The sequence below is a fragment of the Fundulus heteroclitus genome, chromosome 9 (genome assembly GCF_011125445.2).
Source record: "Fundulus heteroclitus isolate FHET01 chromosome 9, MU-UCD_Fhet_4.1, whole genome shotgun sequence".
Lineage (NCBI taxonomy): Eukaryota > Metazoa > Chordata > Actinopteri > Cyprinodontiformes > Fundulidae > Fundulus > Fundulus heteroclitus.
Window position 1 is genome coordinate 18,396,831 of NC_046369.1, and position 24,298 is coordinate 18,421,128.

At 40.0% G+C, this 24,298-nt stretch overlaps 3 protein-coding genes across 4 annotated transcripts; 2 read left to right on the forward strand and 1 right to left on the reverse strand.

Moving 5' to 3' along the window:
• Positions 1–203: 203 nt before the first annotated feature.
• On the forward strand, positions 204–6,012 carry spata1 (spermatogenesis associated 1). Of its 2 annotated transcripts, XM_012866065.3 has the most exons (12): positions 204–749; positions 869–975; positions 2,144–2,261; positions 2,427–2,480; positions 2,594–2,960; positions 3,372–3,525; positions 3,694–3,754; positions 3,844–3,958; positions 4,024–4,149; positions 4,227–4,393; positions 5,472–5,570; positions 5,689–6,012. In XM_012866065.3, exons 1-12 carry the CDS (start codon positions 687–689, stop codon positions 5,806–5,808), a joined length of 1,551 nt encoding a protein of 516 aa, XP_012721519.2. In that variant the 5' UTR covers positions 204–686; the 3' UTR covers positions 5,809–6,012. The 2 variants fall into 2 exon arrangements, with proteins under 2 accessions (XP_012721519.2, XP_035997049.1); XM_036141156.1 differs by lacking the exons at positions 204–749; positions 2,144–2,261 and having other exon boundaries at positions 899–975.
• ctbs (chitobiase, di-N-acetyl-) lies at positions 6,002–12,099 on the reverse strand. Its single transcript, XM_012866066.3, has 7 exons — positions 11,884–12,099; positions 9,542–9,680; positions 9,159–9,367; positions 8,896–9,067; positions 8,704–8,801; positions 6,574–6,738; positions 6,002–6,469 (listed from the first exon to the last, which is right to left on the reverse strand). The coding sequence occupies exons 1-7, from the start codon at positions 11,995–11,997 to the stop codon at positions 6,272–6,274; spliced, it is 1,095 nt and encodes a 364-aa protein (XP_012721520.2). The 5' UTR covers positions 11,998–12,099; the 3' UTR covers positions 6,002–6,271.
• Positions 12,100–14,392: 2,293 nt separating this feature from the next.
• LOC105928644 (vitellogenin-2-like) lies at positions 14,393–24,298 on the forward strand. The gene is made up of 34 exons (XM_012866001.3): positions 14,393–14,462; positions 14,673–14,693; positions 14,780–14,931; positions 15,055–15,306; positions 15,392–15,556; positions 15,644–15,792; positions 15,879–16,029; positions 16,113–16,270; positions 16,352–16,517; positions 16,609–16,734; positions 16,918–17,136; positions 17,236–17,453; positions 17,541–17,638; positions 17,724–17,848; positions 17,979–18,080; positions 18,172–18,291; positions 18,386–18,572; positions 18,673–18,766; positions 18,873–19,058; positions 19,148–19,289; positions 19,405–19,618; positions 19,707–20,119; positions 20,223–20,267; positions 20,706–20,774; positions 20,872–21,078; positions 21,707–21,849; positions 21,969–22,107; positions 22,198–22,327; positions 22,846–23,029; positions 23,202–23,296; positions 23,390–23,484; positions 23,579–23,744; positions 23,860–24,021; positions 24,109–24,298. Exons 1-34 carry the CDS (start codon positions 14,423–14,425, stop codon positions 24,219–24,221), a joined length of 5,046 nt encoding a protein of 1,681 aa, XP_012721455.2. The 5' UTR covers positions 14,393–14,422; the 3' UTR covers positions 24,222–24,298.

Sequence of the window (24,298 nt, forward strand, 5' to 3'; positions counted from 1 at the left end):
GACAGAGATTGAGGGAAAAAAAATATTCATGCTTTCCGTCTTCAAGCCTGACTTATGTTTCTGTAGACTGCATGAAATTAGATTTTGTTTTTGCACTATTACACATGATGACAAACGTGTTTGTTTGTGTGTTTTTTTTTACCACATAAACAGCTCATCATATCCTCATGAATTAAAAATCGATGTATATTTGAAAGTTTAATAAGAAGCAGTTTTAGTAGTGTTGCTAAATCCCACAACTCTTAAATAATCCAATTCATAACAAGAGGTTAGTGCCCTCTAGTGGTGAAGATGCATTATCGATTTTCAAATGCATAAAAAAAGTGAAAGGATTAATTTGTGTCAAAACAAATATTTGCAGATGCCCAAACGACAATTAAACATCTCAGGGAGTCTATAAAATTGCAACTACGGTGATCTCTTTTATCATATGTTCAGAAGTTGTGGTTTTTTTATTATTATTTACATACCACTGTCATCATGAACTCCAGAGCAACCAAGCTGGCACTCTCATAAAAGAAACTCAGTTGGACGGCTGAGTGTGTTTAATTGCGGCAGATTATTTCCTGGCAGTCGGGGGTGTCACAGTTCATGCAAACACAACTCCTCCCTAGCAAATACCCCCCCAAAATTCCTTTAGTTCAGTGTTTGACTGCGTTTCTTACTCCGAACCAGACTCATAGATAATGGATCTATCTTGTGAGTCAGTGAGCTACACAGAGGACAGCATGAGACCGGTCAGCAGGAAGGTAGGTTAAATCTCTGTTTTTGAGATTCTAAAATAAATAAATTAATTAATTAATCAGGAAACAAGTGTCTATGTCTATTGTATTCAGTGAAATTTGTTGTCAATTTAATTTATGTGTAGTTTGTGGAGCTTCATGTGCTGTTTGTACCAGCTGACCAGTGGAATATGAAACTCAATAAAGTTCCAGCTGAAGCAACAGAGAGCTTTATTTCTGCTGGCTTCATCAGGTGAAAGTGCTTGCATTTTTTTTTTCAATTCATAATACCGTTCAAATGACAGCAGTTTGTGTTAATCGGAGGTATGATTGTTAAAACCATGTATGGCTCCTTGCAGAAGGATTCCACATTTCCCCCCAGAACAACCAAAACTTTAATGGATTTTATTAGGATTTTGTTTGATTGACTATTTAATTATAGTCAGTTGGCTGGATAGAAAATTATCTAGAAACTGATATTTCTACCAATTTTTTTTTATTTCAAAACACCCAAGGTTCAGTCAGAGAGGATGAGTAGCATCTATTTTTTTAAATGTTGCCACAGATTCTCAACTTGAAATAGGTCCGGAGCTTGACTGAGACATTTGAGCCATGGATATGCTTTGAAACCATTGGGTTGTAGCTCTAGCTCTATGTGCAGAGTTTTTGCCCTGCTGGAAGGTGAACCTCTACCCCAATCTAAAGTCTTTTACAACTTCTTAGAGATTTTCTCCACAGAGAAAATTTGATTTACTTTATTTGATAATCACAATGCTTTTGGCAGTAACTGGTCCCACTTGAGGCTACCAGAATGAAGGGGCTAAATAGTAAGGAACAGTATTCTTTTCTTTCTTTTCTTTTTTACAAAGAAAACTGCTTAGGTTTTCCTTATAGAAAATGTTGAAAACCTTATATCCTTTTCCTTCAAATTTCTATGATACTGTCTGTGTTAGTTTATATCTTAAACTTTAAAAAAATGGCACTGAAGTTTGTAATGTGACAAAAGTAGAAAAAATAGCCTAATTGCGCAATGCACAGTTATTGACGGAAATCATGGTCAAAAGCAGCAATGTTTCAAATGTATTCCAGGTATTCAATTTGTTATGTTTGTTCCTTAAGTATTGTTCAGCTGGTAAACGAAGGGGAAAATGGAAAAAAAAAAACATTAAAATGCAGGAAATATAATGAAATTTGGTTGCTAATGACTAAGATCAACTAAACCTTCTTTGTCTCATTGTGTTAAGTTTTTTTATTTCAATACCAGCATAAAAAAATAGAAAATGATTGAACGAAGCATTGGACCCCGGTTTGGGGTTCCCATGAACATAGTAGTTTTCATTATTATTAGCTATTAAAAATTCAAAATCAGCCTGGTGCACATGTTGTATTGTTGTTTCTCCCTCCCCGCCTGGTGACATTAGGGTTTATCCTGAAACCACCCTGCAGACTCTGAGGGGGGAGCTGGGTGCTCTCCTCGGGATGGAGAGGAGCGTCCATAAATTCTCCTTCCTGAAATGTGTGGGCCGCAGCCTGGCGCTGGTGAGTCCAGCTGGCAGTTAAGAGCCTTTTTGTAAGGCTGAACGTTTCACTACGCAGACAGTGCCCTATTCAGGCTGACTACACTGAGGGCTGTAAAAGCTGTGAATGGGGAGGGTAGCAGTTTTACTGCTGCGCCTCTCACAATATATTTCTTGTCGTTTACAGGTCAAAAGTAAACAGGAGATGGATCTGAAAGTGAAAACATTCGCTCCACCATATGTATGTTGAGTATCTGGGTGTTATTTCTATCCAGCCACATGTTCATCAGTTTCTTACTTTAGGTAGCAGCGTCTGCTCAGTCCCCTAAATGAGCTGTTGTCACCTGCTGACAGGCGGCGCAGCCGGAGCTGTACCTGCTGCCCACAGCAGAAGCAGACAGCAGCTTCTGCTCTCAGTCCTTCACCACGGTTTCCAGCAGCAGCTCCCCGGAGCAGCAGGTCCAACACCACCCTTCCAAGACAACGGGGACAAAGAAGCCTATTAAATTCCCCCACATCCAGCAGGGTTCCCAGCAACCGGTTCCCGTCTCTAGGCTGGAAGAAGAACATGGGGATGAAGACGGGGGGAAAAGCTGCAGCTCCTTGGAGGAGGAGGAGGAGGAGGAGGAAGCTCCAAGCTTCATCAGGAGAGAAGTGCCGGAGAACGGTGCAAGGAAGCCTCAGAATCAAAGAGCTTTGCAGCTTGTTACACTGAGAAAAGGTAATAAAGCACTGATTCAAAAATGGCAATAATGTACCTGTTCTATTCAACAGTGCTGTAAAGCATTTTCCCCTCTTGGTGTTTATTCTGTTTTGTTTTTTTTTTTTTTTTGGTCACACTTAAATACTGAACCCCCTCTTCCTTTCTGCTGAATTCATATGTCTACATTTATTTTAATAATAAAAATTACCCCCATAAAACCATGACATAATGCCACATATTTTAATACATGACATCTATTTGCATGTATATATGGCTGTAATAATCACTGTAGCCTTTGTCCATGCGACTAAATATGTAGTTTTGTTTGACATTCAGAGAGTACATGCACATATTAAGTACATGTTTAGCTAATTAACAAAACCTACGAGGTATACTTTAAATAAACATTTCCTTGCTGTATATTTGAAGCTTTAGAGAGATGTGAAGCGGATTCGGCGCTGGCGATGTGGTCATCAGAAAAGGAGGAGACATGGCGAAAGACAAAACACCGACACAGAGACACACTTTCAGGGGAAGCTGGCTCTCTGGAAGACCAGGATTTAGGCTTTTCGCTCACAGACAGGTACGATATGACAGGCTTGGACGCCTCCCCCTTTTTGCCTCCAAATGTAACGATGGTCAATATGGCCAATTGTTTCAACTTTAACTCTTTGGACCGCAGGTCAAAAATTAAGGCCTTTGTTGCTGTGTGCATGAGAAAAGAAATGCCTGTGCTGCTTGTTTTTTGCAGCTGTACTAACAGCAAAGCTCCAAACATGGAGAAGTCCATCAGAAATAAACCAACTAATGGGGTAACACTTAGCCTGAGTGAAATTTCTTTCAAACATTTCTGCTTTGGTCAGTATTTATATTGTACTTTTCTTTTAAAAATTTGTTTTAGGTGTTGGAAGGTCCAGCTGCGTTGTCACAACCTGTTCAGTGCTCAGCTTCACCCCAAAGTCCAGACTTGGCCACAAACAAAGCAGCTTCTGCTTCTCCAGCATTTCCCACAAACAGTAAGGCTCAGACTCTTCATTTTAAAGATCACGTTTTGTAAATGAACACGTTTTCTCAATGTAAGGAGAGGCAATAATGGAGGAAATCAAACTGGTGAGGGAGGAGAGGAAGCAGCTGGAATGGACAAGACAGCAGCTTCTGAGAAAGGGAAAAGACTTGTTGGCTCAGAACCGACACCGCAGGAACCAAGGTGGGATATCCAAGTGGAAAAAATTAATAAGTCTGAGTGTCAACTACTCTTTTTGTCCCTTTTTCACTAATTCATAGCACGTGACACCTGGAAAAAGAAATACTTTGAAACCAAGAAGGCCACAGCACCCCTGGAAGAACAGCTAAAAAACTTGAGACAAGAACTGGAGATATTTTACAACAAAGTCCTGCATCAGCTCCATGCCAGAGAGAAAGCCAGACGACAGGGGAGGTCTCCCGAAAAGGTCCAATAAAATCTTGTTTGCTTTGTTACACTACATAAATAACATTATCCCACATATTAGGAACAGATTTATTTAGTTAGAAGCTACAGAAAACAGCCCAGTCAGCTGACTGCAAATGGCCAGATAAGGAGAATAAAGTCCAACAGATTATCACAAAACGAAAATTGTTGACGTCAAATTGAAAGTATACTTCCTGGTCATATAAAGTTATCATCACCACCCGCTGTCAAGTTTTTCAAACTTACTAGAACATAAACAGGTCTGTTTAAGAACGGGTTACTTGGTGAAAGCATTGTTTTTAGTATTTTACAGGGTTTCAGAAAGTTTAGTTTAAAGCTATAAAGTTAAGGAATCTGAGATTGATGCTTTTTGACTCTGGCATGTAACTCTGATGCTTCTGGTTACCTAACTTCCACGCTTACAGTAAAGTTAGTGCCTCTTAGTGGTTACCAGGTTTTTATTTAATTAAAAGTACAGTTTTCAAACCAATTCAATTTTCATTTTGTTTATATAGCACCAATTCATAACACATGTCATCTCAAGGCACTTCACAAAGTCAAATTCAATCAAATCATACAGATTGGTCAAAAAGTTTCCTAAGGAAACTCAGCAGATTGCATCGAGTCTTGATAAGCAGCATTCACTCCTCCTGAACGAGCGTAGAGCCACAGTGGACAGTCGTCTGCATCGTTGATGGCTTTGCAGCAATCCCTCATACTGAACATGCATGAAGCGACAGTGGAGAGGAAAACTCCTTTTTAAGGAAGGAAAACCTTCAGCAGAACCAGGCTCAGTGTGAACGGTCATCTGCCTCGACCAACAGGGGGTTAGAGAAGACAGAGCAGAGACACAAACAAGCACACATTGATCCAGGAATCCTTTTTTATATGTTATATGGTAATAGCAGATGATCTGCCCCCCTGGATGGTGTCACAACTAACAGAACACCAGACCAGGTTTACCTACTATAAAGAAAAAAAAGAGAACAGAAAGTTAAAAGTTGAAATAACAGCAAATAACATACAAGAACCCAGCACAGTCAGAATAAATACATTAATCCAAGAGCAATATATTTCAGAATGAGCTCATCATTCAGATCATGAGGGAAAGTTACGAGATCGACAACCTGAGGAGGAAGGTAGAAGATGCCGAGATGAAGCTGATAACAGAGATAAAGGTAATAATCAGTCTAAATGCAGTCAAACAGGTGATGAGTTGGGTCTATTTCAGAAATGTTCTGGTTAAAAAAAAAAAAGTATTTTCTCTTCTTTCTTTTTTTTCTTCCTCCCTACAAGTTGAGGAAGCAGGCAGCTGCAGAGCTTAGAGACCTGAAGGCTGAACTTACCCAAAAAAGAAACAGTCATATCCTTCCTGGACGGAGTGGAAATTCAACATGGGACAAAACACAAGCTTAAAGCAGCTTCATCAGCAACGCCAAGAGGACACCTCCTCCTAGCCATACCCAGCCACGGACCAATGTGCCAAATGTTTGCAACAGTTCGTATGTGGTTCAGTTATTCTCTAACTTTTATGAACTGAATACCACAATTTTTGTTATTCTTCTCGTATTTTTTTTCCACTGCAATAATAAAACACCAGGGAGTCGGCTAAGTTAATTAGTAAAAGCTTTATCAAAGAAAGAAAAAAAAAAGATCACAGTCATTGGAATGTCTATTAAAAAAAAAACAGTGCAAATGATATCAAAATGATTGTCTTTGTTAGTGGATCACATTTCATGATAATTAAGATAAAAGGCAACATGCACGAATGCATCCCTGAGGATGGAGAGACGCCACGCCCTGCTAAAGTGACAAAAGGGATGTGTTTGGAAACAAACAGAGACGGGCTGAGTAATTACTGCTGCAGCGGCATTCAGTTTTATCCGCGCTTGGATCCCAACAGGGCATTCCACATCAGTTCGGTCTGCTGCCTGGCCACGGGATCGTCACTGTAGTCCAAAATGTTGCCGTTCCACATGCCGATGCCCCTCAGGCCTTTAGCCATGACGTAGTCCGCTTTGGGACAAAGACTCTGCGGGTCGTCGTACCAGACCTGATGGATCTGCTCTGACTCGTCCTAAATAAACCAGTGAAAAAAAAACAAAAAAACATGACACTTCTTCTGTATTTGTTGATAGTACTGTTTTAAGAGTAAAGTGAAGAAAAAAAAAAGAGACAAACCTTGTAATAGAAGTAAGGAGCTTTCTGCTCATCATCCCACAGTCTGCCGGACGACGTTGGGCTGTTGAGCTGCTTCATGAGCCACTTGTATGGTTTTTGTTTTCCTGCGGCATCGCTGCAGGGAGCTCCACGGAAAGGGACTTTCTCTATGTAACAAACGCCCTCCTTGAATGAGAAAACACAACAGATTAGTGCAGTGCTGCTTAAAAAGCAGGTCTTCAACGGCATTTCCCAAAAGAAAAAAAAAAAGGAAAAGCTAAATGACCTGCAGTGTTTTTATAAGAATGTTGTTGTGTTCTGTGGCTGATGTTAAGTCCTTTTAGAATAAAGGAGAGAAATTTACTCTTTTTCTTACTGTTGACTAATCAAAAGAAGAAAATCTGTAGCGCTTTTATTTTTTTAGTGAGCCCAGAAACGTGTAGTGGCAGAGGGTCATCCTCATGGTGGCAGTAAAGGAAAAGGATTGTCATGAGTTGACACTATAAAAAATAAACTGCATTAATAAGTGATTTGGGACTCAAAACTGGGCCAATGATTTACTCAAAGGGTTTTTACAATTTCTCCATTTTGAAATTATTAACTTTTTTTTCTAACTCAAATTTTTCACTTTTTCCACCTACCACTCTGGACATAAGAGCACAAAACATTTACCTATTTGACTTTTATTATCCGTATCTTTTGCAAATCATAAAATATTGCAACCATTTCAACAGTTGAGCAGTATGTTAAGGGCCAGTTTGGCTCCTTTTTTTGGCATCTGTACTGCCATTGATCAGCTCTTCTTCAAAATGTATTGGGCAACTTTAATCTGGACAGAATTATTTTAATACGAATTCCTTGAATGACCACATTCATTTTGTTTATCAAAAATCAACCTATGTAACTATGTCTTTTTTGGCATTCGTCTGATGAGATCAATTGTTATTGCAAGCACATTTATACTAGGGCTGGGCAATATGGACCAGAAATATAAAAAATATTTTTAGGCCGAATGCCGATATACGATATTTATCTCAATATGTTTTTCTTTTGATAAAGTAATTACAAAAATGTCTCACAGGCAAGTAAATATGGGAAACTGCTGAAAACAATCTACTGAAATACATAAAAGTATAATTCTAACTCAACATAGACTATCTTGATATAAACAATATAGTATTATCTCTTTTTTTTAAATATATAGATATTTCTAAAATCTCGATATATATTGCCCAGCCCTAATTCGTACGTTGCATTAAATGTTTGGACCTGGTCAGTCTGTGTCTCCGTCAGTACTTGTTTCTCACTAGATGGATAGTGTTGGGATTTGGAAACAGAATAAATGTATCACTGATGATAATTTTACAGTATATTGTTTTCAAATTTTGTAATGCTAGAATAAACTTCAGTACATTTTCTAACTATTTTATGTGAGACATACACAATTCTGTATGAGTAAGAAGTGAAAGGAAAAATCCCCACAGCATGATGCTGCCATCGTGATGTTTCATCCTTAGGATGACATTTTCAGGGTGATCTGCAGCATTGGTTGTTGGTGAAAATACTTTATTTTTTTATGCAGGCCAAAAACTTTAAAATATTTGTTTTGTTTTGTTTTTTTTTTAAATCAGGCACTTCTGGTACCACTCTGTTGGTCTAGCACATGAGATTACAATAATAAATAATAAAGTCCATTAAAGTTTATGGTTACAAACAAATGGTCAAAACAATACCAGTGCAAGGCCTTGTAAGATGTAGCAATCTAATTGGAAAATCATACATAGTGTAACAGAGTAAAAACTCTTTTATATTTTTTTAACAATGAAATGTAGGATAAAAGATTTAAAATCAAAGATTTCTCTGTTTTGTGTTTTTTTACTACACTTATTAAGCTTCGTAAAATAATGAAATCAAAATCCACACGTTACACGACTGAGCTCATATTTAAATGCTAAACAGCTTTTAAAAGTGCTACAGGAGGAATAAAAACGCAGAGGGATTTATTTTAAGAAAAATTAAGCAACTTTAAGTCAATCGGTCCCAGAGTTTGGATAATGCCTGTTCTGCAAAGTATTAACTTCTATTGCTATGATTTTCGAGCATAAAGCAATAAATGCAAAGTGTACAGCTTGCTATAAAACAATTCCATACCGGAGAAAGGTTAACACACGGGTAGTCGTAGCCGTACCATGGCACTCCCATCACCAGCTTCTTTGAATCAATCCTCAGATCCAAATAGTCATCGTAGGCTAAGAAGGTCACATAAACAGTATTTCCATTAGTTTCCATTGACAAGCTGATTGATTCTCAACACTAACACAGCACACGTTTGGACATAGAGACCTTTTAGAGTTTGATTGAGCGGAGCATTTGCCATTGCAATGCAGTCACCGGTTATCTGGCTCTGCTCGTCGTAGGACATCACAAACACCAGGTCGCAGGATTTGGCGATGGTGACGTAATCGTAGCAGCGCTTGTCGATGCATTTGGGTGACCAGGCGACATCAAATGAAACCTAAAACATCAGGGGGGGAAAAAAAAGGAAATGGGAAAGGTAATGGGAAGTTTAACAGTACACACTTTCTGCCACGCATTGTTTGGTTTACCTGTGAGCCTGGGATTTCCCTGTGAAAGGCTTCGGTCGTCTCATTGACCAGCGCCGTCAGAGCGTAGTACTCTGGCGAGCCGTCCTCCACTGCTTGCTCGATGTCGATGTTAATCCCATCCATGAACTGCTTCTTGGCCAAACTGAGCTGCTCCGTTATCCATGCGGTCCTGTTGGCTTGGTCCACCATGTAGGGAACGCGAACATCACCTTTGCCACCGCCGTGGGAAATGCAAAGATATGGACAACAGCCCAATAACAGGACATTAAAACAGGATCAGCAAAACACATTGGTGAGAAACAAAAAAAAGTGTAGTTTTTAAAGCAATTACGGTAAGTAGAGAGATGGACTTCAACAGACAAGGCAAACCAGTGTGATCTCACCTTTGAGGACAACTCGTGCTCCTTTGGAGTGAGCGAAACACATGAGCTCAGGATCGTACTTCCCGAAGGCTGCCACCGTTGTCACCATGCTCCAGTTGTAGGATTTCCATGTCTTCCCTCCCACGTCAAATACAAACACCTAAAAGCACAAACAGTCATTATTGGAAGATTAGATTTTAAGGTGGTTCGTAAACAGAAAATATATTTTAAAAAAAAACAACAAAAAAAAATTCTATTAACTTTGTTTCGTTTCATGCGGCCACACATACTTTGCTTCAAACCACATGAGTAGTTGACCTTCATTTTTTACATTTTTCACAGTTGACGTGATGTAGTTGCTTTAAGGTTAATATTCCTGGTACAATTACATATTCTCCAAGTTTTATTTAGCATAAGCTAATGTCATTTCTTGAAATTTAACTCTGTTTTATTCGGTTTCTTCAGGGAGAAAAAGTTCTGGGGAAAAAATTCAGTATCCTGACAATCAAATTAGATCTTTGTGGCATTTTTGTGTTATTAAACCCAGTCCATTGAAAAAAAAAAAAAAAAAAAAAAAAAAAAAAAAAAAAAAGACCACCCACAAGGATTCCAGTTCTAAACAAGCATGGAGTCCTGAAACAAACAAAAAGAACATATTTAAAAGCTTTAATATCTACAACATGTTCTGTCCTTGTAGGACTCACCGGTGAATGAAAAAAAAAACCCGATATATTAGGGCTGAACTTCAGAACAAAGCTTTAATCTGTGGATTATGTGCAGTATCACTGTTACCTTGGAATAATTATCAGTACAAGACTGAAGTTTGACACAAACTCCAAGGCTGCATGCAGAAATACATTGCTGCCTTTCTTTTGCTTGTTGAACTAACCACCTTTCATGTTGACAAGATATTTTATGACGCTATCTAAGATCTTGATGCAGTTCATCAGACACCTGAAGAGGATGATGGGCTTGAACCCTTTAAATGGTAAAAAATGTCAGTTGTCCTCCTCTGTGGACCAAAGATTACAGTTCCTAAATGCACAATAAAGCAATTAAAAAAAAGCAAATTTTCTCTCACTGCTACTGTTCATCTGAATAAGTATTGTCTTATTCAAGAATCAAGACTCTTTATTGTCATTATGTTACCATTATTAAAAATGGTGGGACAGCGGCTTAGGAGGCACATATATACTGTATCTACTTTGTTTGCTTTTAGATGTATTTTTGTTATATATATATATATATATATATATATATATATATATATATATATATATATATATATATATATATATATATATATATATATATATATATATATATATATATATAAAGAGTAGCTATTTAACCTTTTTTTCAGGGTTTCAGTGTTGGAGTTTGAGCAAATTAAAACATGTTTAACCTTTTTTTCCTCGTGGGTTTAATCCAGTGTCAGTTTTTAGAGTCTCGTAAAATCTCTTTCAACTACAAAACAGATCCACCTAAGGGTATCCTTTAAGGAGGTTTCCTACACAGTTTTTCATGTAAATATATCAAATGTCCACATGCTCACATTTCCTGAATTCCCAGTCCTGTCTTAAAAAAAAAAAAAAAAAAAAAAAATAGATCCACCAGATTTTCCGGCAGATGTGTTTGCAGTCAGGGGGATACAAGAAAGAAGAGAAAACATGGCCGAGACAATGCAACATGAAATAACAGTCTGCTAATTAAAATATTATTGCCATACTCAAATTCCCCCCTCATATTTATCCAAACTAGTCACTAGTTGTTTTTTTTTTTTCTTCCCCCCAGAACACAGAGGAACCGAATAAAACTCCAAAGTGACACTGGGTCAAACCACTCAGTGTCTTCCCTGATAAATGTTCAATAGCATTGAAGAGCTGCAGGACTGAAGTCATAGTTCACATTCCTGAGCCAAAGATGGCTGCAGTGCAGAAGTCCATCAGTGCGAAAGAGCTAAAAAAAAAAAAAAGGAACTTTAGTCACCACATCCTGCTGAAATTAAAAATAGCCTCACAAAAGTAAGTTTAGCAGCAAAACTTTAAACTGTTCTCATAAGATCTACTGAATGATGTTTACCCCTCCACGTCGATGTGTTTAATCCAAACTCCAGCATAAAGTATTGTTGCATTATAACCTACAGGTGGACATAACATAAGATTTTTTTTTTTAGGATATGAATCACTAAAATCTTGGGTCCAGGACAGTCGATCGTTCTTTACATTATTCTGCCACATAAATGTCAACAGGTTTGTCTGCACAGACAGAAAAGCTTATGTTAGTGTGAAACCCCAGCGGTAGGTGTGTTTGCTTTATGTGTTGTTGACACAGTCTGTCAACACGGGCTAAGTCGGCGGTACCTCAAACTCTCTCTCCCCGCGGATTGGCTGACAGAGCTCCGGCCTCTCACACGGACACCCACCGGAGCCGCTCACCGGCAGCAGGACCGACAGGAACACAACGAGCAGCAGCATGACGGTGTTGATCCAGAGCGACCCAAACGCAGCAGCTCTCCTACTAGCTAGCTGATCATGTGGGCTTTTGTACGGAGTACGACATGGGACAAACTTCCTCCTGTCAATAAGTCAATAAATCAAGTATCTAAAGAGGAACGTGCTGCTGGCACACATAGACATTATATACGTAGACGCGTATATAATGTCTATGTCTAGACACAATATACGACATATTGTATGTGGCAGAAAAAAGTTAAGTTCTGTTGTAGTGAACGTGGATCAGAGAAGATGCCTCATTCCTGTGCTGCATGGAAATGTATTCGGGCTGATTTCACTACTTGTATCTGCCCCCATAAACTAAGGCTGCACCATGTTGCAAAACTGGACATACTAAAGCTATAGAATGGCAACACTAGGAAAAAGCTGTGCAAGACCATTCTTTTTCAAGGTTTTTAGCTTGCATACAGTACAAACTATTGTATTTAGACATAGATGTATGTCCAAGATATATAGATTTTCAAGTATTATAAATAAGCCAAATAAATAGCTGTGTGATTATATATAACTATAGGTCAAGATTATAGCTGTCTATACATATCTATCTAAATATGTGTGTGTATATATATATATATATATATATATATATATATATATATATATATATATATATATATATATATATATATATAATTGAACTTTATTGATCTCACAATGGAGAAATTCACTTCTGCATCTTAACCCATCCCCTTGGGGAGCAGTGGGCTGCCACTGTGTGGCACCTGGGGGTTAAGGGTCTTGCTCAGGGATCCAGAATGGCAGCTTGTGGGAGTTGAACTCAGAACCTCTGGGACCAAAGCTCTGTGCTCTAACCACTAGGCCACCTCAGTTCCAGCTGCTAGAGGCCTTGGATCAATTTCCATGAGCACACCACATCTTGTCACTGGGATATTTCTCCATTCTTCAAGACTACACTGCTCCAGCTCCATCATATTGGATGGTTTTCACTTGTGAAGAGTGATCTTCAAGGCAAACCGCAATTGGATTGGGGTCTGGACTTCCAACAGACCATTCCAACACATCAGTGTTTCCCTTTAGACCACACCACAAGTGTTGCTTTAGCAGTATTCTTCGGGTCATTGTCCTGCTGGAAGGTGAACCCAGTCTCAAATCAGCTTCAGTAGCAGTAACTTCACCAGCAACGTTCTTCTCCTTGATGATCCTAAGAGCAACATCAGTACCAGAGGCAGGGATGGAGCTCAGTATCCAATGCTTGGGGGAAAATTTACATAAGTACAGTTGTCTTTTACAATGTTTTCTTTTTAATTCTCTTCAAAGTGAAAGTGGCTTAACCTATGATCACGTTTGTATTTAAATTTAGATTGTTTCGTGTAACATGACAATCTTAAATTGAACAAAGGGTGGACTTAATTTCCCTTATTATGTGACTTTTGAAGGTAATTGGTTGCCTTCAAAATAGGGGCAATAATAGAGGCTTCCTAGCAAAGGTGGTGAATACATATGTACATGCCAATTTCAGTGTTTTTTTAATTAAAAATTTCATTTCATTTAAATTAAAAATCTTTCAGTATCTTCTTCATGTATTTCACCAACTTATACTATTTGGTGCAGATCTATCACATTGAAAAACATATAAAATAAGATTAAACTTTTAAAATTGCAGATTGGAATGTAACAAAATAGGTGAAAATCACAAAACGGTTGAACACTTTTACAAGGCACTGTATACTTCATATGTAGGTTTTTTTTAAAAAAAATCACTAAAAAATGTTGTAGGTTAATGAGTTTGTAGCACTATGCTGATGAAGGTTACCTAAACACTTTGGATTGCTGCAAGTAGAAAGTAAACAGTTCCTGATGATTGTATTGCAAGGTCAGGACATAATGACCCTGGAATGACTCAATCACCAGGATCACTCTGCTTGGTCTGACATACCTGTAAGAGTCTTGATATTGGCTTAGTATAAATTTTCTTTGAATGCATATAATAGTATTTTTGAGATTACATTTACCACCTCATTATTGTAAAAGTGTTTAATTTTGGCCACCGATTATCTAATGCATCATGATAAAATATAGTTTTGTAATTTAGGCATGTCTATGGTAGGATGTGCCAAACAGATTATTTTTTTATATATACTTCAATACATTTCTTTAGTTTAAACCCTCTGATAATGAAGGTAGTTGGGATTCTTAATAAATCCAGTCAGTGTAAGGAAACGCAGGAGTCAGGTTGAAACAACTTCTCACATCACTGACGTTTTGATTAGTGTATTTACTCAGCCTTATCGACATGATCGGGGCACGGTAACACCAGCTGAAATGACAGCCAACAGTCAGTTAATGTTTCATTTTGAAAAACAATGTCTGCAAATCCTGCCTTTAAAAGGAAACCTCTAGTTACAGTCGTCCACATCCACCAGCCATGAGGGTGCTTGTGCTGGCTCTCACTGTGGCCCTTGTGGGTGAGTGTTGCTTTATGCGCTGACGCACTGGTATTGGATATAACTGCTTTGAAGAGTGGTTAAGCATTTTGCATCACAATTAGTGTTTTAAAAACCTTATCCAATATTATTTAGTCAATCCAATACCAGTCACAAGAAAACATGTTCCCTAAAAAATTTAACCACTCCTTAAACAAAATCCCTCTAACAATTAATATATTTGTTTTTCAGCCGGCAACCAGGTGAGCTATGGTAAGTCTTTTTGGAATTATATGATAGAGACAAAAATTGCACATTTAAAAGTCGGTGAAACACATAATCTTTGTTTTCTGTTACAGCCCCAGAATTTGCCCCTGGAAAGACCTACGAGTACAAGTATGAAGGTTATATTCTGGGTGGCCTGCCTGAGGAGGGCCTGGCAAAGGCTGGGGTGAAGATCCAGAGCAAAGTCTTGATCGGTGCAGCAGATCCTGACAGCTACATTCTGAAAGTAAAAGGCATTTCTCAGCATCAATGCATTCTCATCACCAAATTTAACCCATGCAAACGTATCCACCACAAAGAGGAGTAGCTGATGCTCACATTCTCCTCAATATTTGGCCTTTTCTTTCAGCTTGAAGACCCTGTGATCTCGGAGTACAGTGGCATTTGGCCTAAAGAGGTTTTCCACCCTGCCACAAAGCTCACCTCAGCTCTCTCTGCTCAGCTCTTGACACCCGTCAAGTTTGAGTATGCCAACGGAGTGATCGGAAAAGTGTTCGCACCTCCAGGCATCTCTACAAATGTGCTGAATGTCTTCAGGGGACTCCTCAACATGTTTCAGATGAACATCAAGAAGACTCAGAATGTGTATGACCTGCAAGAGGTACTGAATTTGTTTCTTTATGGCTACTCATCAAATGGTGTAGTGCCCACTGATGTTTTTTTCCCCCCTTCTTTCTGTAAAATAGACTGGAGTAAAAGGTGTGTGCAAGACACACTATATCCTTCATGAGGACTCCAAGGCTGATCGCCTCCACTTGACGAAAACCACAGACCTGAATCACTGCACCGACAGCATCCACATGGATGTTGGCATGGCTGGTTATACGGAAAAATGTGCAGAGTGCATGGCTGTGAGTGCAATTTTCCTCTCCCCCCCAATGTTCCCCACTAAGGAACGTAAACAGTTTAACAATTTGGCGTGCGTTATATCATTACAGCGGGGAAAAACTCTTTCAGGAGCAATTTCTGTCAACTACATCATGAAGCCGTCTGCCTCTGGCACCTTGATCCTAGAGGCAACCGCCACTGAGCTTCTCCAGTACTCGCCCGTCAACATTGTAAATGGAGCTGTCCAGATGGAGGCTAAGTATGTGCTGTAAATTAAAGCGAAGCCCACTTCTGCATGTTAAATGTTGGATAGCTGATTGATTTGATGTTAACCCATGTTCGCAGACAGACTGTGACCTTCGTGGACATCAGGAAGACCCCATTAGAGCCCCTCAAAGCAGACTATATTCCCCGTGGATCGCTCAAGTACGAGTTAGGCACTGAATTCCTACAGACACCAATTCAGCTTCTGAGGATCACCAATGTCGAGGCTCAGGTACCTTGGGGTATTTGTATTTGCTTTCTGACCTTGTTGAGATAATTTGCATTTACAAGCATTTAATTGGGATTCGCTTACAGATTGTTGAGTCTCTGAACAACCTGGTGAGCCTCAATATGGGCCATGCCCATGAGGATTCCCCTCTGAAGTTTATTGAGCTCATCCAGCTGCTGCGTGTGGCCAAGTATGAGAGCATTGAAGCTCTCTGGAGCCAGTTTAAAACCAAAATCGATCACAGGTAAAGCCTTTTTTCACTTGGGGGAGCATTTCAAAGCAAACATTCTTGAAGACAGTTGTACTCGTATAAATCTGTCCGCAGGCACTGGTTGCTGAGCTCTATCCCTGCCATTGGTACTCATGTTGCTCTCAAGTTCATCAAGGAGAAGATCGTTGCTGGTGAAGTCACTGCTGCTGAGGCTGCTCAGGCCATCATGTCATCTACACACTTGGTGAAGGCCGACCTGGAGGCAATCAAGCTTCAGGAGGCAAGCTGATGGTTGAAGGTGTCATGTTTTTATACGTGGTGGTATGGAAACAATTAGATATATAACCGGTTTTTATGTTTCTCCATTCTAGGGCCTGGCTGTGACCCCTAATATTCGAGAAAATGCAGGTTTGCGTGAACTCGTTATGCTGGGCTTTGGCATCATGGTTCACAAATACTGTGTGGAGAACCCTTCATGTCCATCTGAGCTGGTCAGGGTATGTACTGTTTAAACAATCACTGTGTGCTCATCCAGGAAGAGAAACTGATCTCTGTACGATTTGATAGAACTGAATTTGTGAAGTGCTCTGAGATGATGTCATGTTGCGACTTGGTGCCATATTAATCAACTGAATTAAATTGAATACATGACTTTCATTGGTTTTCTGTCTGTCTTGCAGCCAGTTCATGACATTATTGCCAAGGCTCTTGAGAAACGCGACAATGATGAGCTCTCCCTGGCTCTCAAAGTTCTGGGTAATGCCGGACATCCCAGCAGCCTGAAGCCAATCATGAAACTTCTTCCTGGCTTTGGCAGCTCTGCCTCCGAACTTGAGCTCAGAGTTCACATTGACGCTACACTGGCGCTGAGGAAAATTGGCAAGAGAGAACCCAAGATGGTGAGGCAAAACATCTGATCGCCATACTTTACAATAACTGTTCCTGAAGTTTATACATTTTGTTCAGATGTATTAAGAGAATTGTCCTTTTTGGATTAGATTCAGGATGTGGCCCTTCAGCTCTTCATGGACAGGACTCTTGACCCAGAGCTCCGTATGGTTGCTGTTGTTGTGCTGTTTGATACCAAGCTACCTATGGGTCTGATAACCACTCTCGCTCAGAGTCTCCTGAAAGAGCCAAACCTGCAGGTCCTTAGCTTTGTCTACTCTTACATGAAGGCCTTCACCAAGACCACCACCCCGGACCATTCCACTGTGTAAGAACCCTGTTGAACTGTTATTTTATTAACGTATCAGTGAAGTTAACTAGAATTTAGCGTTGCTAATATTTGGTCTCTTTACAGAGCCGCTGCCTGCAATGTTGCCATCAGGATGCTCAGCCCAAGATTCGAAAGACTGAGCTACCGCTACAGCCGAGCTTTCCATTATGACCACTATCATAGTAAGAGATTACCAGAAAAAATATTCCTTCTCAGAGAGACTTACTAAGAAGTGACCAAATGGTTTGTTTTGTTTTTAACCTGCAGATCCTTGGATGCTGGGAGCTGCTGCCAGCGCATTTTACATCAATGATGCCGCGACTGTATTGCCAAAAAACATCATGGCAAAAGCTCGCGTTTACCTCTCTGGAGTGTCTGTTGATGTTCTGGAGGTATGATTGTCATGTTTTGGTTGTATTGCTAAAACCAAAGTTATTTAGTTTATTCACTTTTAAAAAAAACACGACTAACAGTTTAATAATAATTGAAAGAGCTATTTGAATGTTGATTTTTTTTTAATAGTTTGGAGCCAGAGCTGAAGGAGTGCAAGAGGCCCTTTTGAAAGCCCGTGATGTTCCCGAGAGTGCAGACAGGCTCACCAAGATGAAGCAAGCTCTTAAGGCTGTAGGTTTATAAGACATTTACCTACTGTGGAATCACAGCGTTCTCCATACCCATTAACACTATCCATCCTGCAACTTTCTTCCTGTCACAGCTGACTGAGTGGAGGGCCAATCCTTCCCGCCAGCCTCTCGGCTCTCTGTACGTGAAGGTTCTTGGGCAGGATGTTGCATTTGCAAACATCGACAAAGAAATGGTTGAGAAGATTATTGAGGTGGTGTTTCACTCAGATTCTTGCCTTCCTGCAAAGTTGTTTTCACTCTTTTAAACTAAAACTTCAGTCTCATAAGGAATTTTGTTTTCAACAGTTTGCAACTGGACCTGAAATCCGCACCCGTGGCAAAAAGGCCTTGGACGCCCTGTTGTCTGGTTACTCTATGAAATACTCCAAGCCAATGCTGGCCATTGAGGTCCGTCACATCTTCCCCACCTCTCTTGGTTTACCCATGGAGCTCTGTCTGTACACTGCTGCCGTGACAGCCGCATCTGTTGAAGGTAAGCTTCATTGTCTCAGTTTAACAATTGTGGGTTTGAAATCAATCATAACATCAGAGGAAAAAACGCTTTATTTGATTTTTTTTTTTTTTTTACGCAGTACAAGCCACCATTTCACCACCACTTCCCGAGGACTTCCATCCTGTCCACCTACTGAAGTCTGATATTTCCATGAAGGCTTCAGTCACTCCAAGGTGAACCTTATGCGCTGAATATAAACATGTAGAAAAAAGGATGCTCATATGAGTTATTTTCTAACATATCACTGGTGAAAACCATGTCATCGTCTGTTCATTGCAGTGTATCTTTGCACACCTATGGAGTTATGGGAGTGAATAGTCCTTTCATCCAGGCTTCTGTGCTGTCAAGAGCCAAAGTCCACGCAGCTCTTCCCAAAAAGATGGAGGCAAGACTTGACATAGTCAAGGGTTACTTTAGCTACCAGTTCCTGCCTGTTGAGGGTGTTAAAACAATTGCATCTGCTCGGTTTGTAATTTTTTTCTGGCACCTGGAATAAACTAATCTAGCCCTTTTCTTGTTTATTTTAAATGTATTTTTCAATTTTTCTTTAAAAGTCTTGAAACAGTTGCCATTGCAAGAGATGTTGAAGACCTCGCTGCTGCCAAAGTCACACCGGTTGTCCCATATGAGCCTATTGTGAGCAAGAACGCCACTTTAAATCTTTCACAGATGTCTTACTATCTGAATGATAGCATAGTAAGTCTGAATCAATCACCACTTTTCCAATTTAGGTTTAACACAGTCCCCCATGATTTGGTTCACTTACTGTTTCTTTTTGTCTGTTTTTTTTTGTTTGTTTGTTTGTTTACAGTCAGCATCATCTGAACTTCTTCCTTTTTCGCTGCAAAGGCAAACTGGCAAAAATAAAATCCCCAAGCCCATTGTGAAGAAAATGTGTGCAACAACGTATACGTATGGGATTGAGGGCTGCGTTGACATTTGGTCTCGCAATGCAACCTTCCTCAGAAACACCCCCATCTATGCCATAATTGGAAACCACTCTCTTTTGGTTAATGTCACCCCAGGCGAGTAACAGATGCATTTATGTTGGTAACCAAATTTATTTTCATGGGTCAAAAACCAATTTTTTTTCCCCCCTTATTTGCATTTCAGCTGCTGGACCGTCCATCGAAAGGATCGAAATCGAGGTTCAGTTTGGTGAACAAGCAGCAGAAAAGATCCTTAAAGAGGTTTACCTGAATGAGGAGGAAGAAGTACTTGAAGACAAAAACGTCCTTATGAAGCTGAAGAAGATTCTGTCTCCTGGTCTGAAGAACAGCACCAAAGCTTCATCCTCTAGTTCGAGCAGCTCTCGCTCCAGTAGATCTCGCTCCAGCAGCTCCAGCAGCTCCAGCAGCTCCAGCCGTTCCTCCTCTAGCTCTTCCAGGAGCTCTTCCTCTTTGCGCCGCAATAGCAAGATGTTGGATCTTGCCGATCCCCTCAACATAACATCAAAGAGGTCCTCCAGCAGCTCCTCCAGCTCCAGCTCCTCCAGCTCCTCTAGCTCCTCCAGCTCCAAGACCAAGGTGAATCACCTTCACAACTTCCTTTTGAACTTATACGAAAACTGTGGTGTTGTTTTAGAGAAGACACTGAAGAGCATTTTATATACTTGCTTTTCTACTACAGTGGCAGCTGCACGAAAGGAACTTCACCAAGGATCACATCCACCAGGTAACAATAAATTATTAGTAATTGTTTAGAGGGTGCATTTACTCACTTAAGCACCAAAGAAGATAGCCAGTTTAAACTGGTTGGCCATAAGATATGATAGAATAGAATAGAATTAAACCTTTATCTCCCTTAGTGGGGAATTTCACCAGCAGCAAAGTGAAAGGCAAACAGGAGCATACAGATACATGAAAAGGAAAAGGAAAAAAACTAATAATGAGGGATTGTACATAAAGGCCAAACATAGCATATTCAGATTAAAGAAGTTTACAACAGTGTGGGGCGATTTAAAAAAATGTACAAAACCTGCATGTTTATTTATGCATTAAAAACAACAACAGGCCTTTTACAAGAATGAAAAAAAAAATGCAGGAACAGCCGCATCTTGCAGTCTGTCTGAGCTGGATATAATGTGATGGGTTCTATTTTTCTTCTCTGCAGCATTCCGTCTCAAAAGAACGTCTTAACAGCAAGAGCAGTGCGAGCAGCTTTGAATCCATCTACAACAAGGCAAGTCATCATATCACACTGGCTGTAGTCCTGTGAATTCCCACACAAGAAAAGAAGAGGAAAGAAAACGATCTGTCTGTCTTCTTTGTACTTGCAGATCACATACCTGTCTAACATCGTCAGCCCAGTGGTCACAGTCCTTGTCCGTGCCATCAGAGCTGACCACAAGAACCAGGGGTATCAGATCGCTGTGTACTATGACAAACTCACTACCAGAGTGCAGATCATTGTGGCCAACCTCACTGAAGATGACAACTGGAGAATCTGTGCTGACAGCATGATGCTCAGCCACCACAAAGTGATGGTACTTTTTTTAAATTATTCTGACATCTTATTTTGTTATTACTTAAAGCTAGAAATATTCATCCAGAAACCTGGAAGATTTAGCAATGTTTCTCTCTGTTTGTTGGTTCTGCAAAACTCAGCGCTCTGCAGTTTATCCATCAAGTTCTCGGCTATAGCTTGAGCAAACGAACAAAAGAGGTTTCCAGCTGCTGCTTTCAAGCAATACTGACAGAAGCTATCACTCGATTCACAATTTAACATAAATTGCATGTCACTAATACATTTCACACAGTCTATGATCCACCGTCATGCTTTACAGTAAAATAGTAGACGTCTATGTACCCAACCTCTCATAGCGCTTTCAAAGAACTGAAAGCGCTATGTGTTGTTTTGCAACATCTTTCTAAAATTGTATCTTTTACTGCCAAACAAGCCAATACAGTTGCACAAATCCTTAATTTCATCTTTTTTTTTACTACACCAAAAAAAAAAAAAAAACAATTTAGTTCAAACAGCGCTTTATTTTTGCAAGTTCTTGCACCTCTGCTACCTGCACGTCACCTCTGGATTGCTGGCAGTAAGTGACGCTGGCGCGAAGAGAAAAATGTTTTCATGTTCGGCATTTAACAGGTCACATTTTTGCTCAGACTCGAGTCACCTGGGGCATTGGATGCAAGCAGTACAACACCACGATCGTGGCCGAAACTGGTCGCGTTGAGAAGGAGCCTGCCGTCCGTGTGAAGCTGGCCTGGGCCAGACTCCCTACTTACATCAGGGATTATGCAAGAAGGTAATGTCACAAATGAAGGAAACCATCTTGCACCCATCACCTCTCCGAGTGTCAATAATTCATTTGACTGATATAATAAGCTTTTGGAAGGGTTTGTTTAACTTTCTTTGCCTGTTTAGAGTGTCCAGGTACATTTCGCGCGTCGCTGAGGACAATGGAGTGAACAGGACCAAGGTCGCCAGTAAACCCAAAGAGATCAAACTGACTGTAGCTGTTGCCAACGAGACAAGCCTGAATGTCACGCTGAATACACCAAAGGTGCAGCATTCAACATATTTTAACTCACGAGAACATCATGTTGACATTGAATGTGCTTTACAGACCATTTTTGTCTGTTTTCAAATGCAGAACACCTTTTTCAAACTGGGATGGGTTCTTCCCTTTTACCTACCAATTAACAACACTGCTGCTGAGCTGCAGGCATTCCAGGGCAGGTGGATGGACCAGGTCACATACATGCTCACCAAGTCTGCTGCAGGTGAACAACCCTCATACACCCATGAGTTATATTTGCAAATACATGAATATGTAATAGGCATTGGCATGTTAATGGTATTAAGGTTTGCAAGTATTCTGAACGTAATTTTCAAAACCTGAAATATGAGTGTAAATTGTAGATTTTCGTTATCTGTATGTAGCATAAAAATGCCCTTGCCCAATCTGTTGCTGTGCAGTGGTCAGCTGGCTGAAATGAGGCTTCCAGATATTTTTTTAATACTTACAGAAAAGGACATTTTGTGCTTTTTCTAAACATTTACAGCCACGCACACAATAAAAAGTGATAGTGTGGAAAGTAAAGACGCCCACCCATAATAATACAGTTGCTGAGCTGCAACCTATTTCGCAATTAGATTATGTTATGAATTTCAGATTTAAAATGTTGTGTAGACACCTAGAAAATTGAAAAAGAATCGTTTGATAATCTGAGACTGGACTTTGCCTAAATTATATACCAATCTTTATTGGGCTAATTGTATATATGTTCTTCCTTTTCAGCTGAGTGCACCGTGGTTGAAGACACAGTGGTCACTTTCAACAACAGGAAGTACAAAACGGAGATGCCCCACTCTTGCCATCAGGTCTTGGCTCAAGATTGCACATCTGAAATCAAATTCATAGTGCTGCTGAAGAGGGATCAAACAGCAGAACGGAATGAGATCAGTATTAAGATTGAAAACATGTAAGGGATGGTGGTATTTGTGTAATATATATATATATATATATATATATATATATATATATATATATATATATATATATATATATATATATATATATATCCAATACAACAAAAATACTAAATTTCTGCAGAAAATAACCTTAATGTATGTTTAAACTTTTTGTCCCAACAGTGATGTTGACATGTATCCCAAGGACAACGCTGTTGTGGTGAAGGTTAATGGAGTAGAAATTCCTCTCACCAACCTGCCATATCAGCATCCAACAGGTGGGAAATGATGTTGCATTATATTGAGACATACAGGATTTGCACCCATCAAGCATTCATCTTCAGTGTTTCAAATGTTCGTGCTTACAACAGGCAACATACAGATCCGACAAAGAGAAGAGGGCATCTCTCTGCATGCTCCCAGTCATGGCCTTCAGGAGGTCTTCCTCAGTTTAAACAAAGTGCAGGTGAGGCAACAGTTCTGGTAAACTTAGATATCCATCAAATCCCATATAGATAGTTGTCTAATTGTGACTCCAATCCTTTTCTTTTTCTTCCCAGGTTAAAGTTGTTGACTGGATGAGAGGCCAGACGTGTGGGCTCTGCGGAAAGGCCGACGGGGAAGTCAGACAGGAGTACAGCACTCCCAATGAACGGGTGTCCAGGAACGCAACCAGCTTCGCTCATTCCTGGGTTCTGCCTGCAAAGAGCTGCCGTGACGCCTCTGGTAAAACATCTCCAGATTTTCACAATGTTACTGGGATTCAAAAAAAAATTTTTAAATAAATACAAGATGATAACCAGCCCAGAGCTAAACACGTTGTTTAAATCCTTTTCTCCAGAGTGCTACATGCAACTTGAATCGGTGAAGCTCGAGAAACAGATCAGCCTGGAAGGCGAGGAATCCAAATGCTACTCAGTCGAACCTGTGCTGCGCTGTCTCCCTGGCTGTGCACCAGTGAGAACCACCTCCGTCACTGTCGGCTACCACTGCGTGTCTCTGGGTGAGCAGCGTACAACAAATCACACCTCAGTCAAAGAAGACAAATATTACACCAGTCTAACTGCTCTGCTCCCTCTCACTGTTGCAGATTCAAACCTGAATCGCTCTGATAGTCTCAGCAGCATCTATCAGAAGAGCGTTGACGTGAGCGAGACGGCAGAGTCCCACCTGGCCTGTCGCTGCACTCCTCAGTGTGCCTAAACGTGTTGCCTCCTGACGTTCGTTCTGTTTTTGTGTTATATGGATGCTTGTAAACTAAAATAAAGAAGCAATTAAAA

Bases quoted from the DNA above. Each gene is read 5' to 3' on its own strand.
- ctbs (XM_012866066.3), bottom strand. From the start codon at position 11,997: ATGCTGCTGCTCGTTGTGTTCCTGTCGGTCCTGCTGCCGGTGAGCGGC. The intron at 9,681-11,883 runs GTACCGCCGACT...TTGTGCTTTTAG, and splicing joins GCGGGGAGAGAGAGTTTGAG to GTGTTTGTATTTGACGTGGG. The intron at 6,739-8,703 runs GTATGGAATTGT...TTCTCATTCAAG, and splicing joins CGTGTGTTAACCTTTCTCCG to GAGGGCGTTTGTTACATAGA.
- LOC105928644 (XM_012866001.3), top strand. From the start codon at position 14,423: ATGAGGGTGCTTGTGCTGGCTCTCACTGTGGCCCTTGTGG. The intron at 15,307-15,391 runs GTACTGAATTTG...TCTGTAAAATAG, and splicing joins ATGTGTATGACCTGCAAGAG to ACTGGAGTAAAAGGTGTGTG. The intron at 16,271-16,351 runs GTAAAGCCTTTT...ATCTGTCCGCAG, and splicing joins AAAACCAAAATCGATCACAG to GCACTGGTTGCTGAGCTCTA.
- spata1 (XM_012866065.3), top strand. From the start codon at position 687: ATGGATCTATCTTGTGAGTCAGTGAGCTACACAGAGGACAGCATGAGA. The intron at 750-868 runs GTAGGTTAAATC...ATTTATGTGTAG, and splicing joins TGAGACCGGTCAGCAGGAAG to TTTGTGGAGCTTCATGTGCT. The intron at 4,394-5,471 runs GTCCAATAAAAT...AATATATTTCAG, and splicing joins AGGGGAGGTCTCCCGAAAAG to AATGAGCTCATCATTCAGAT.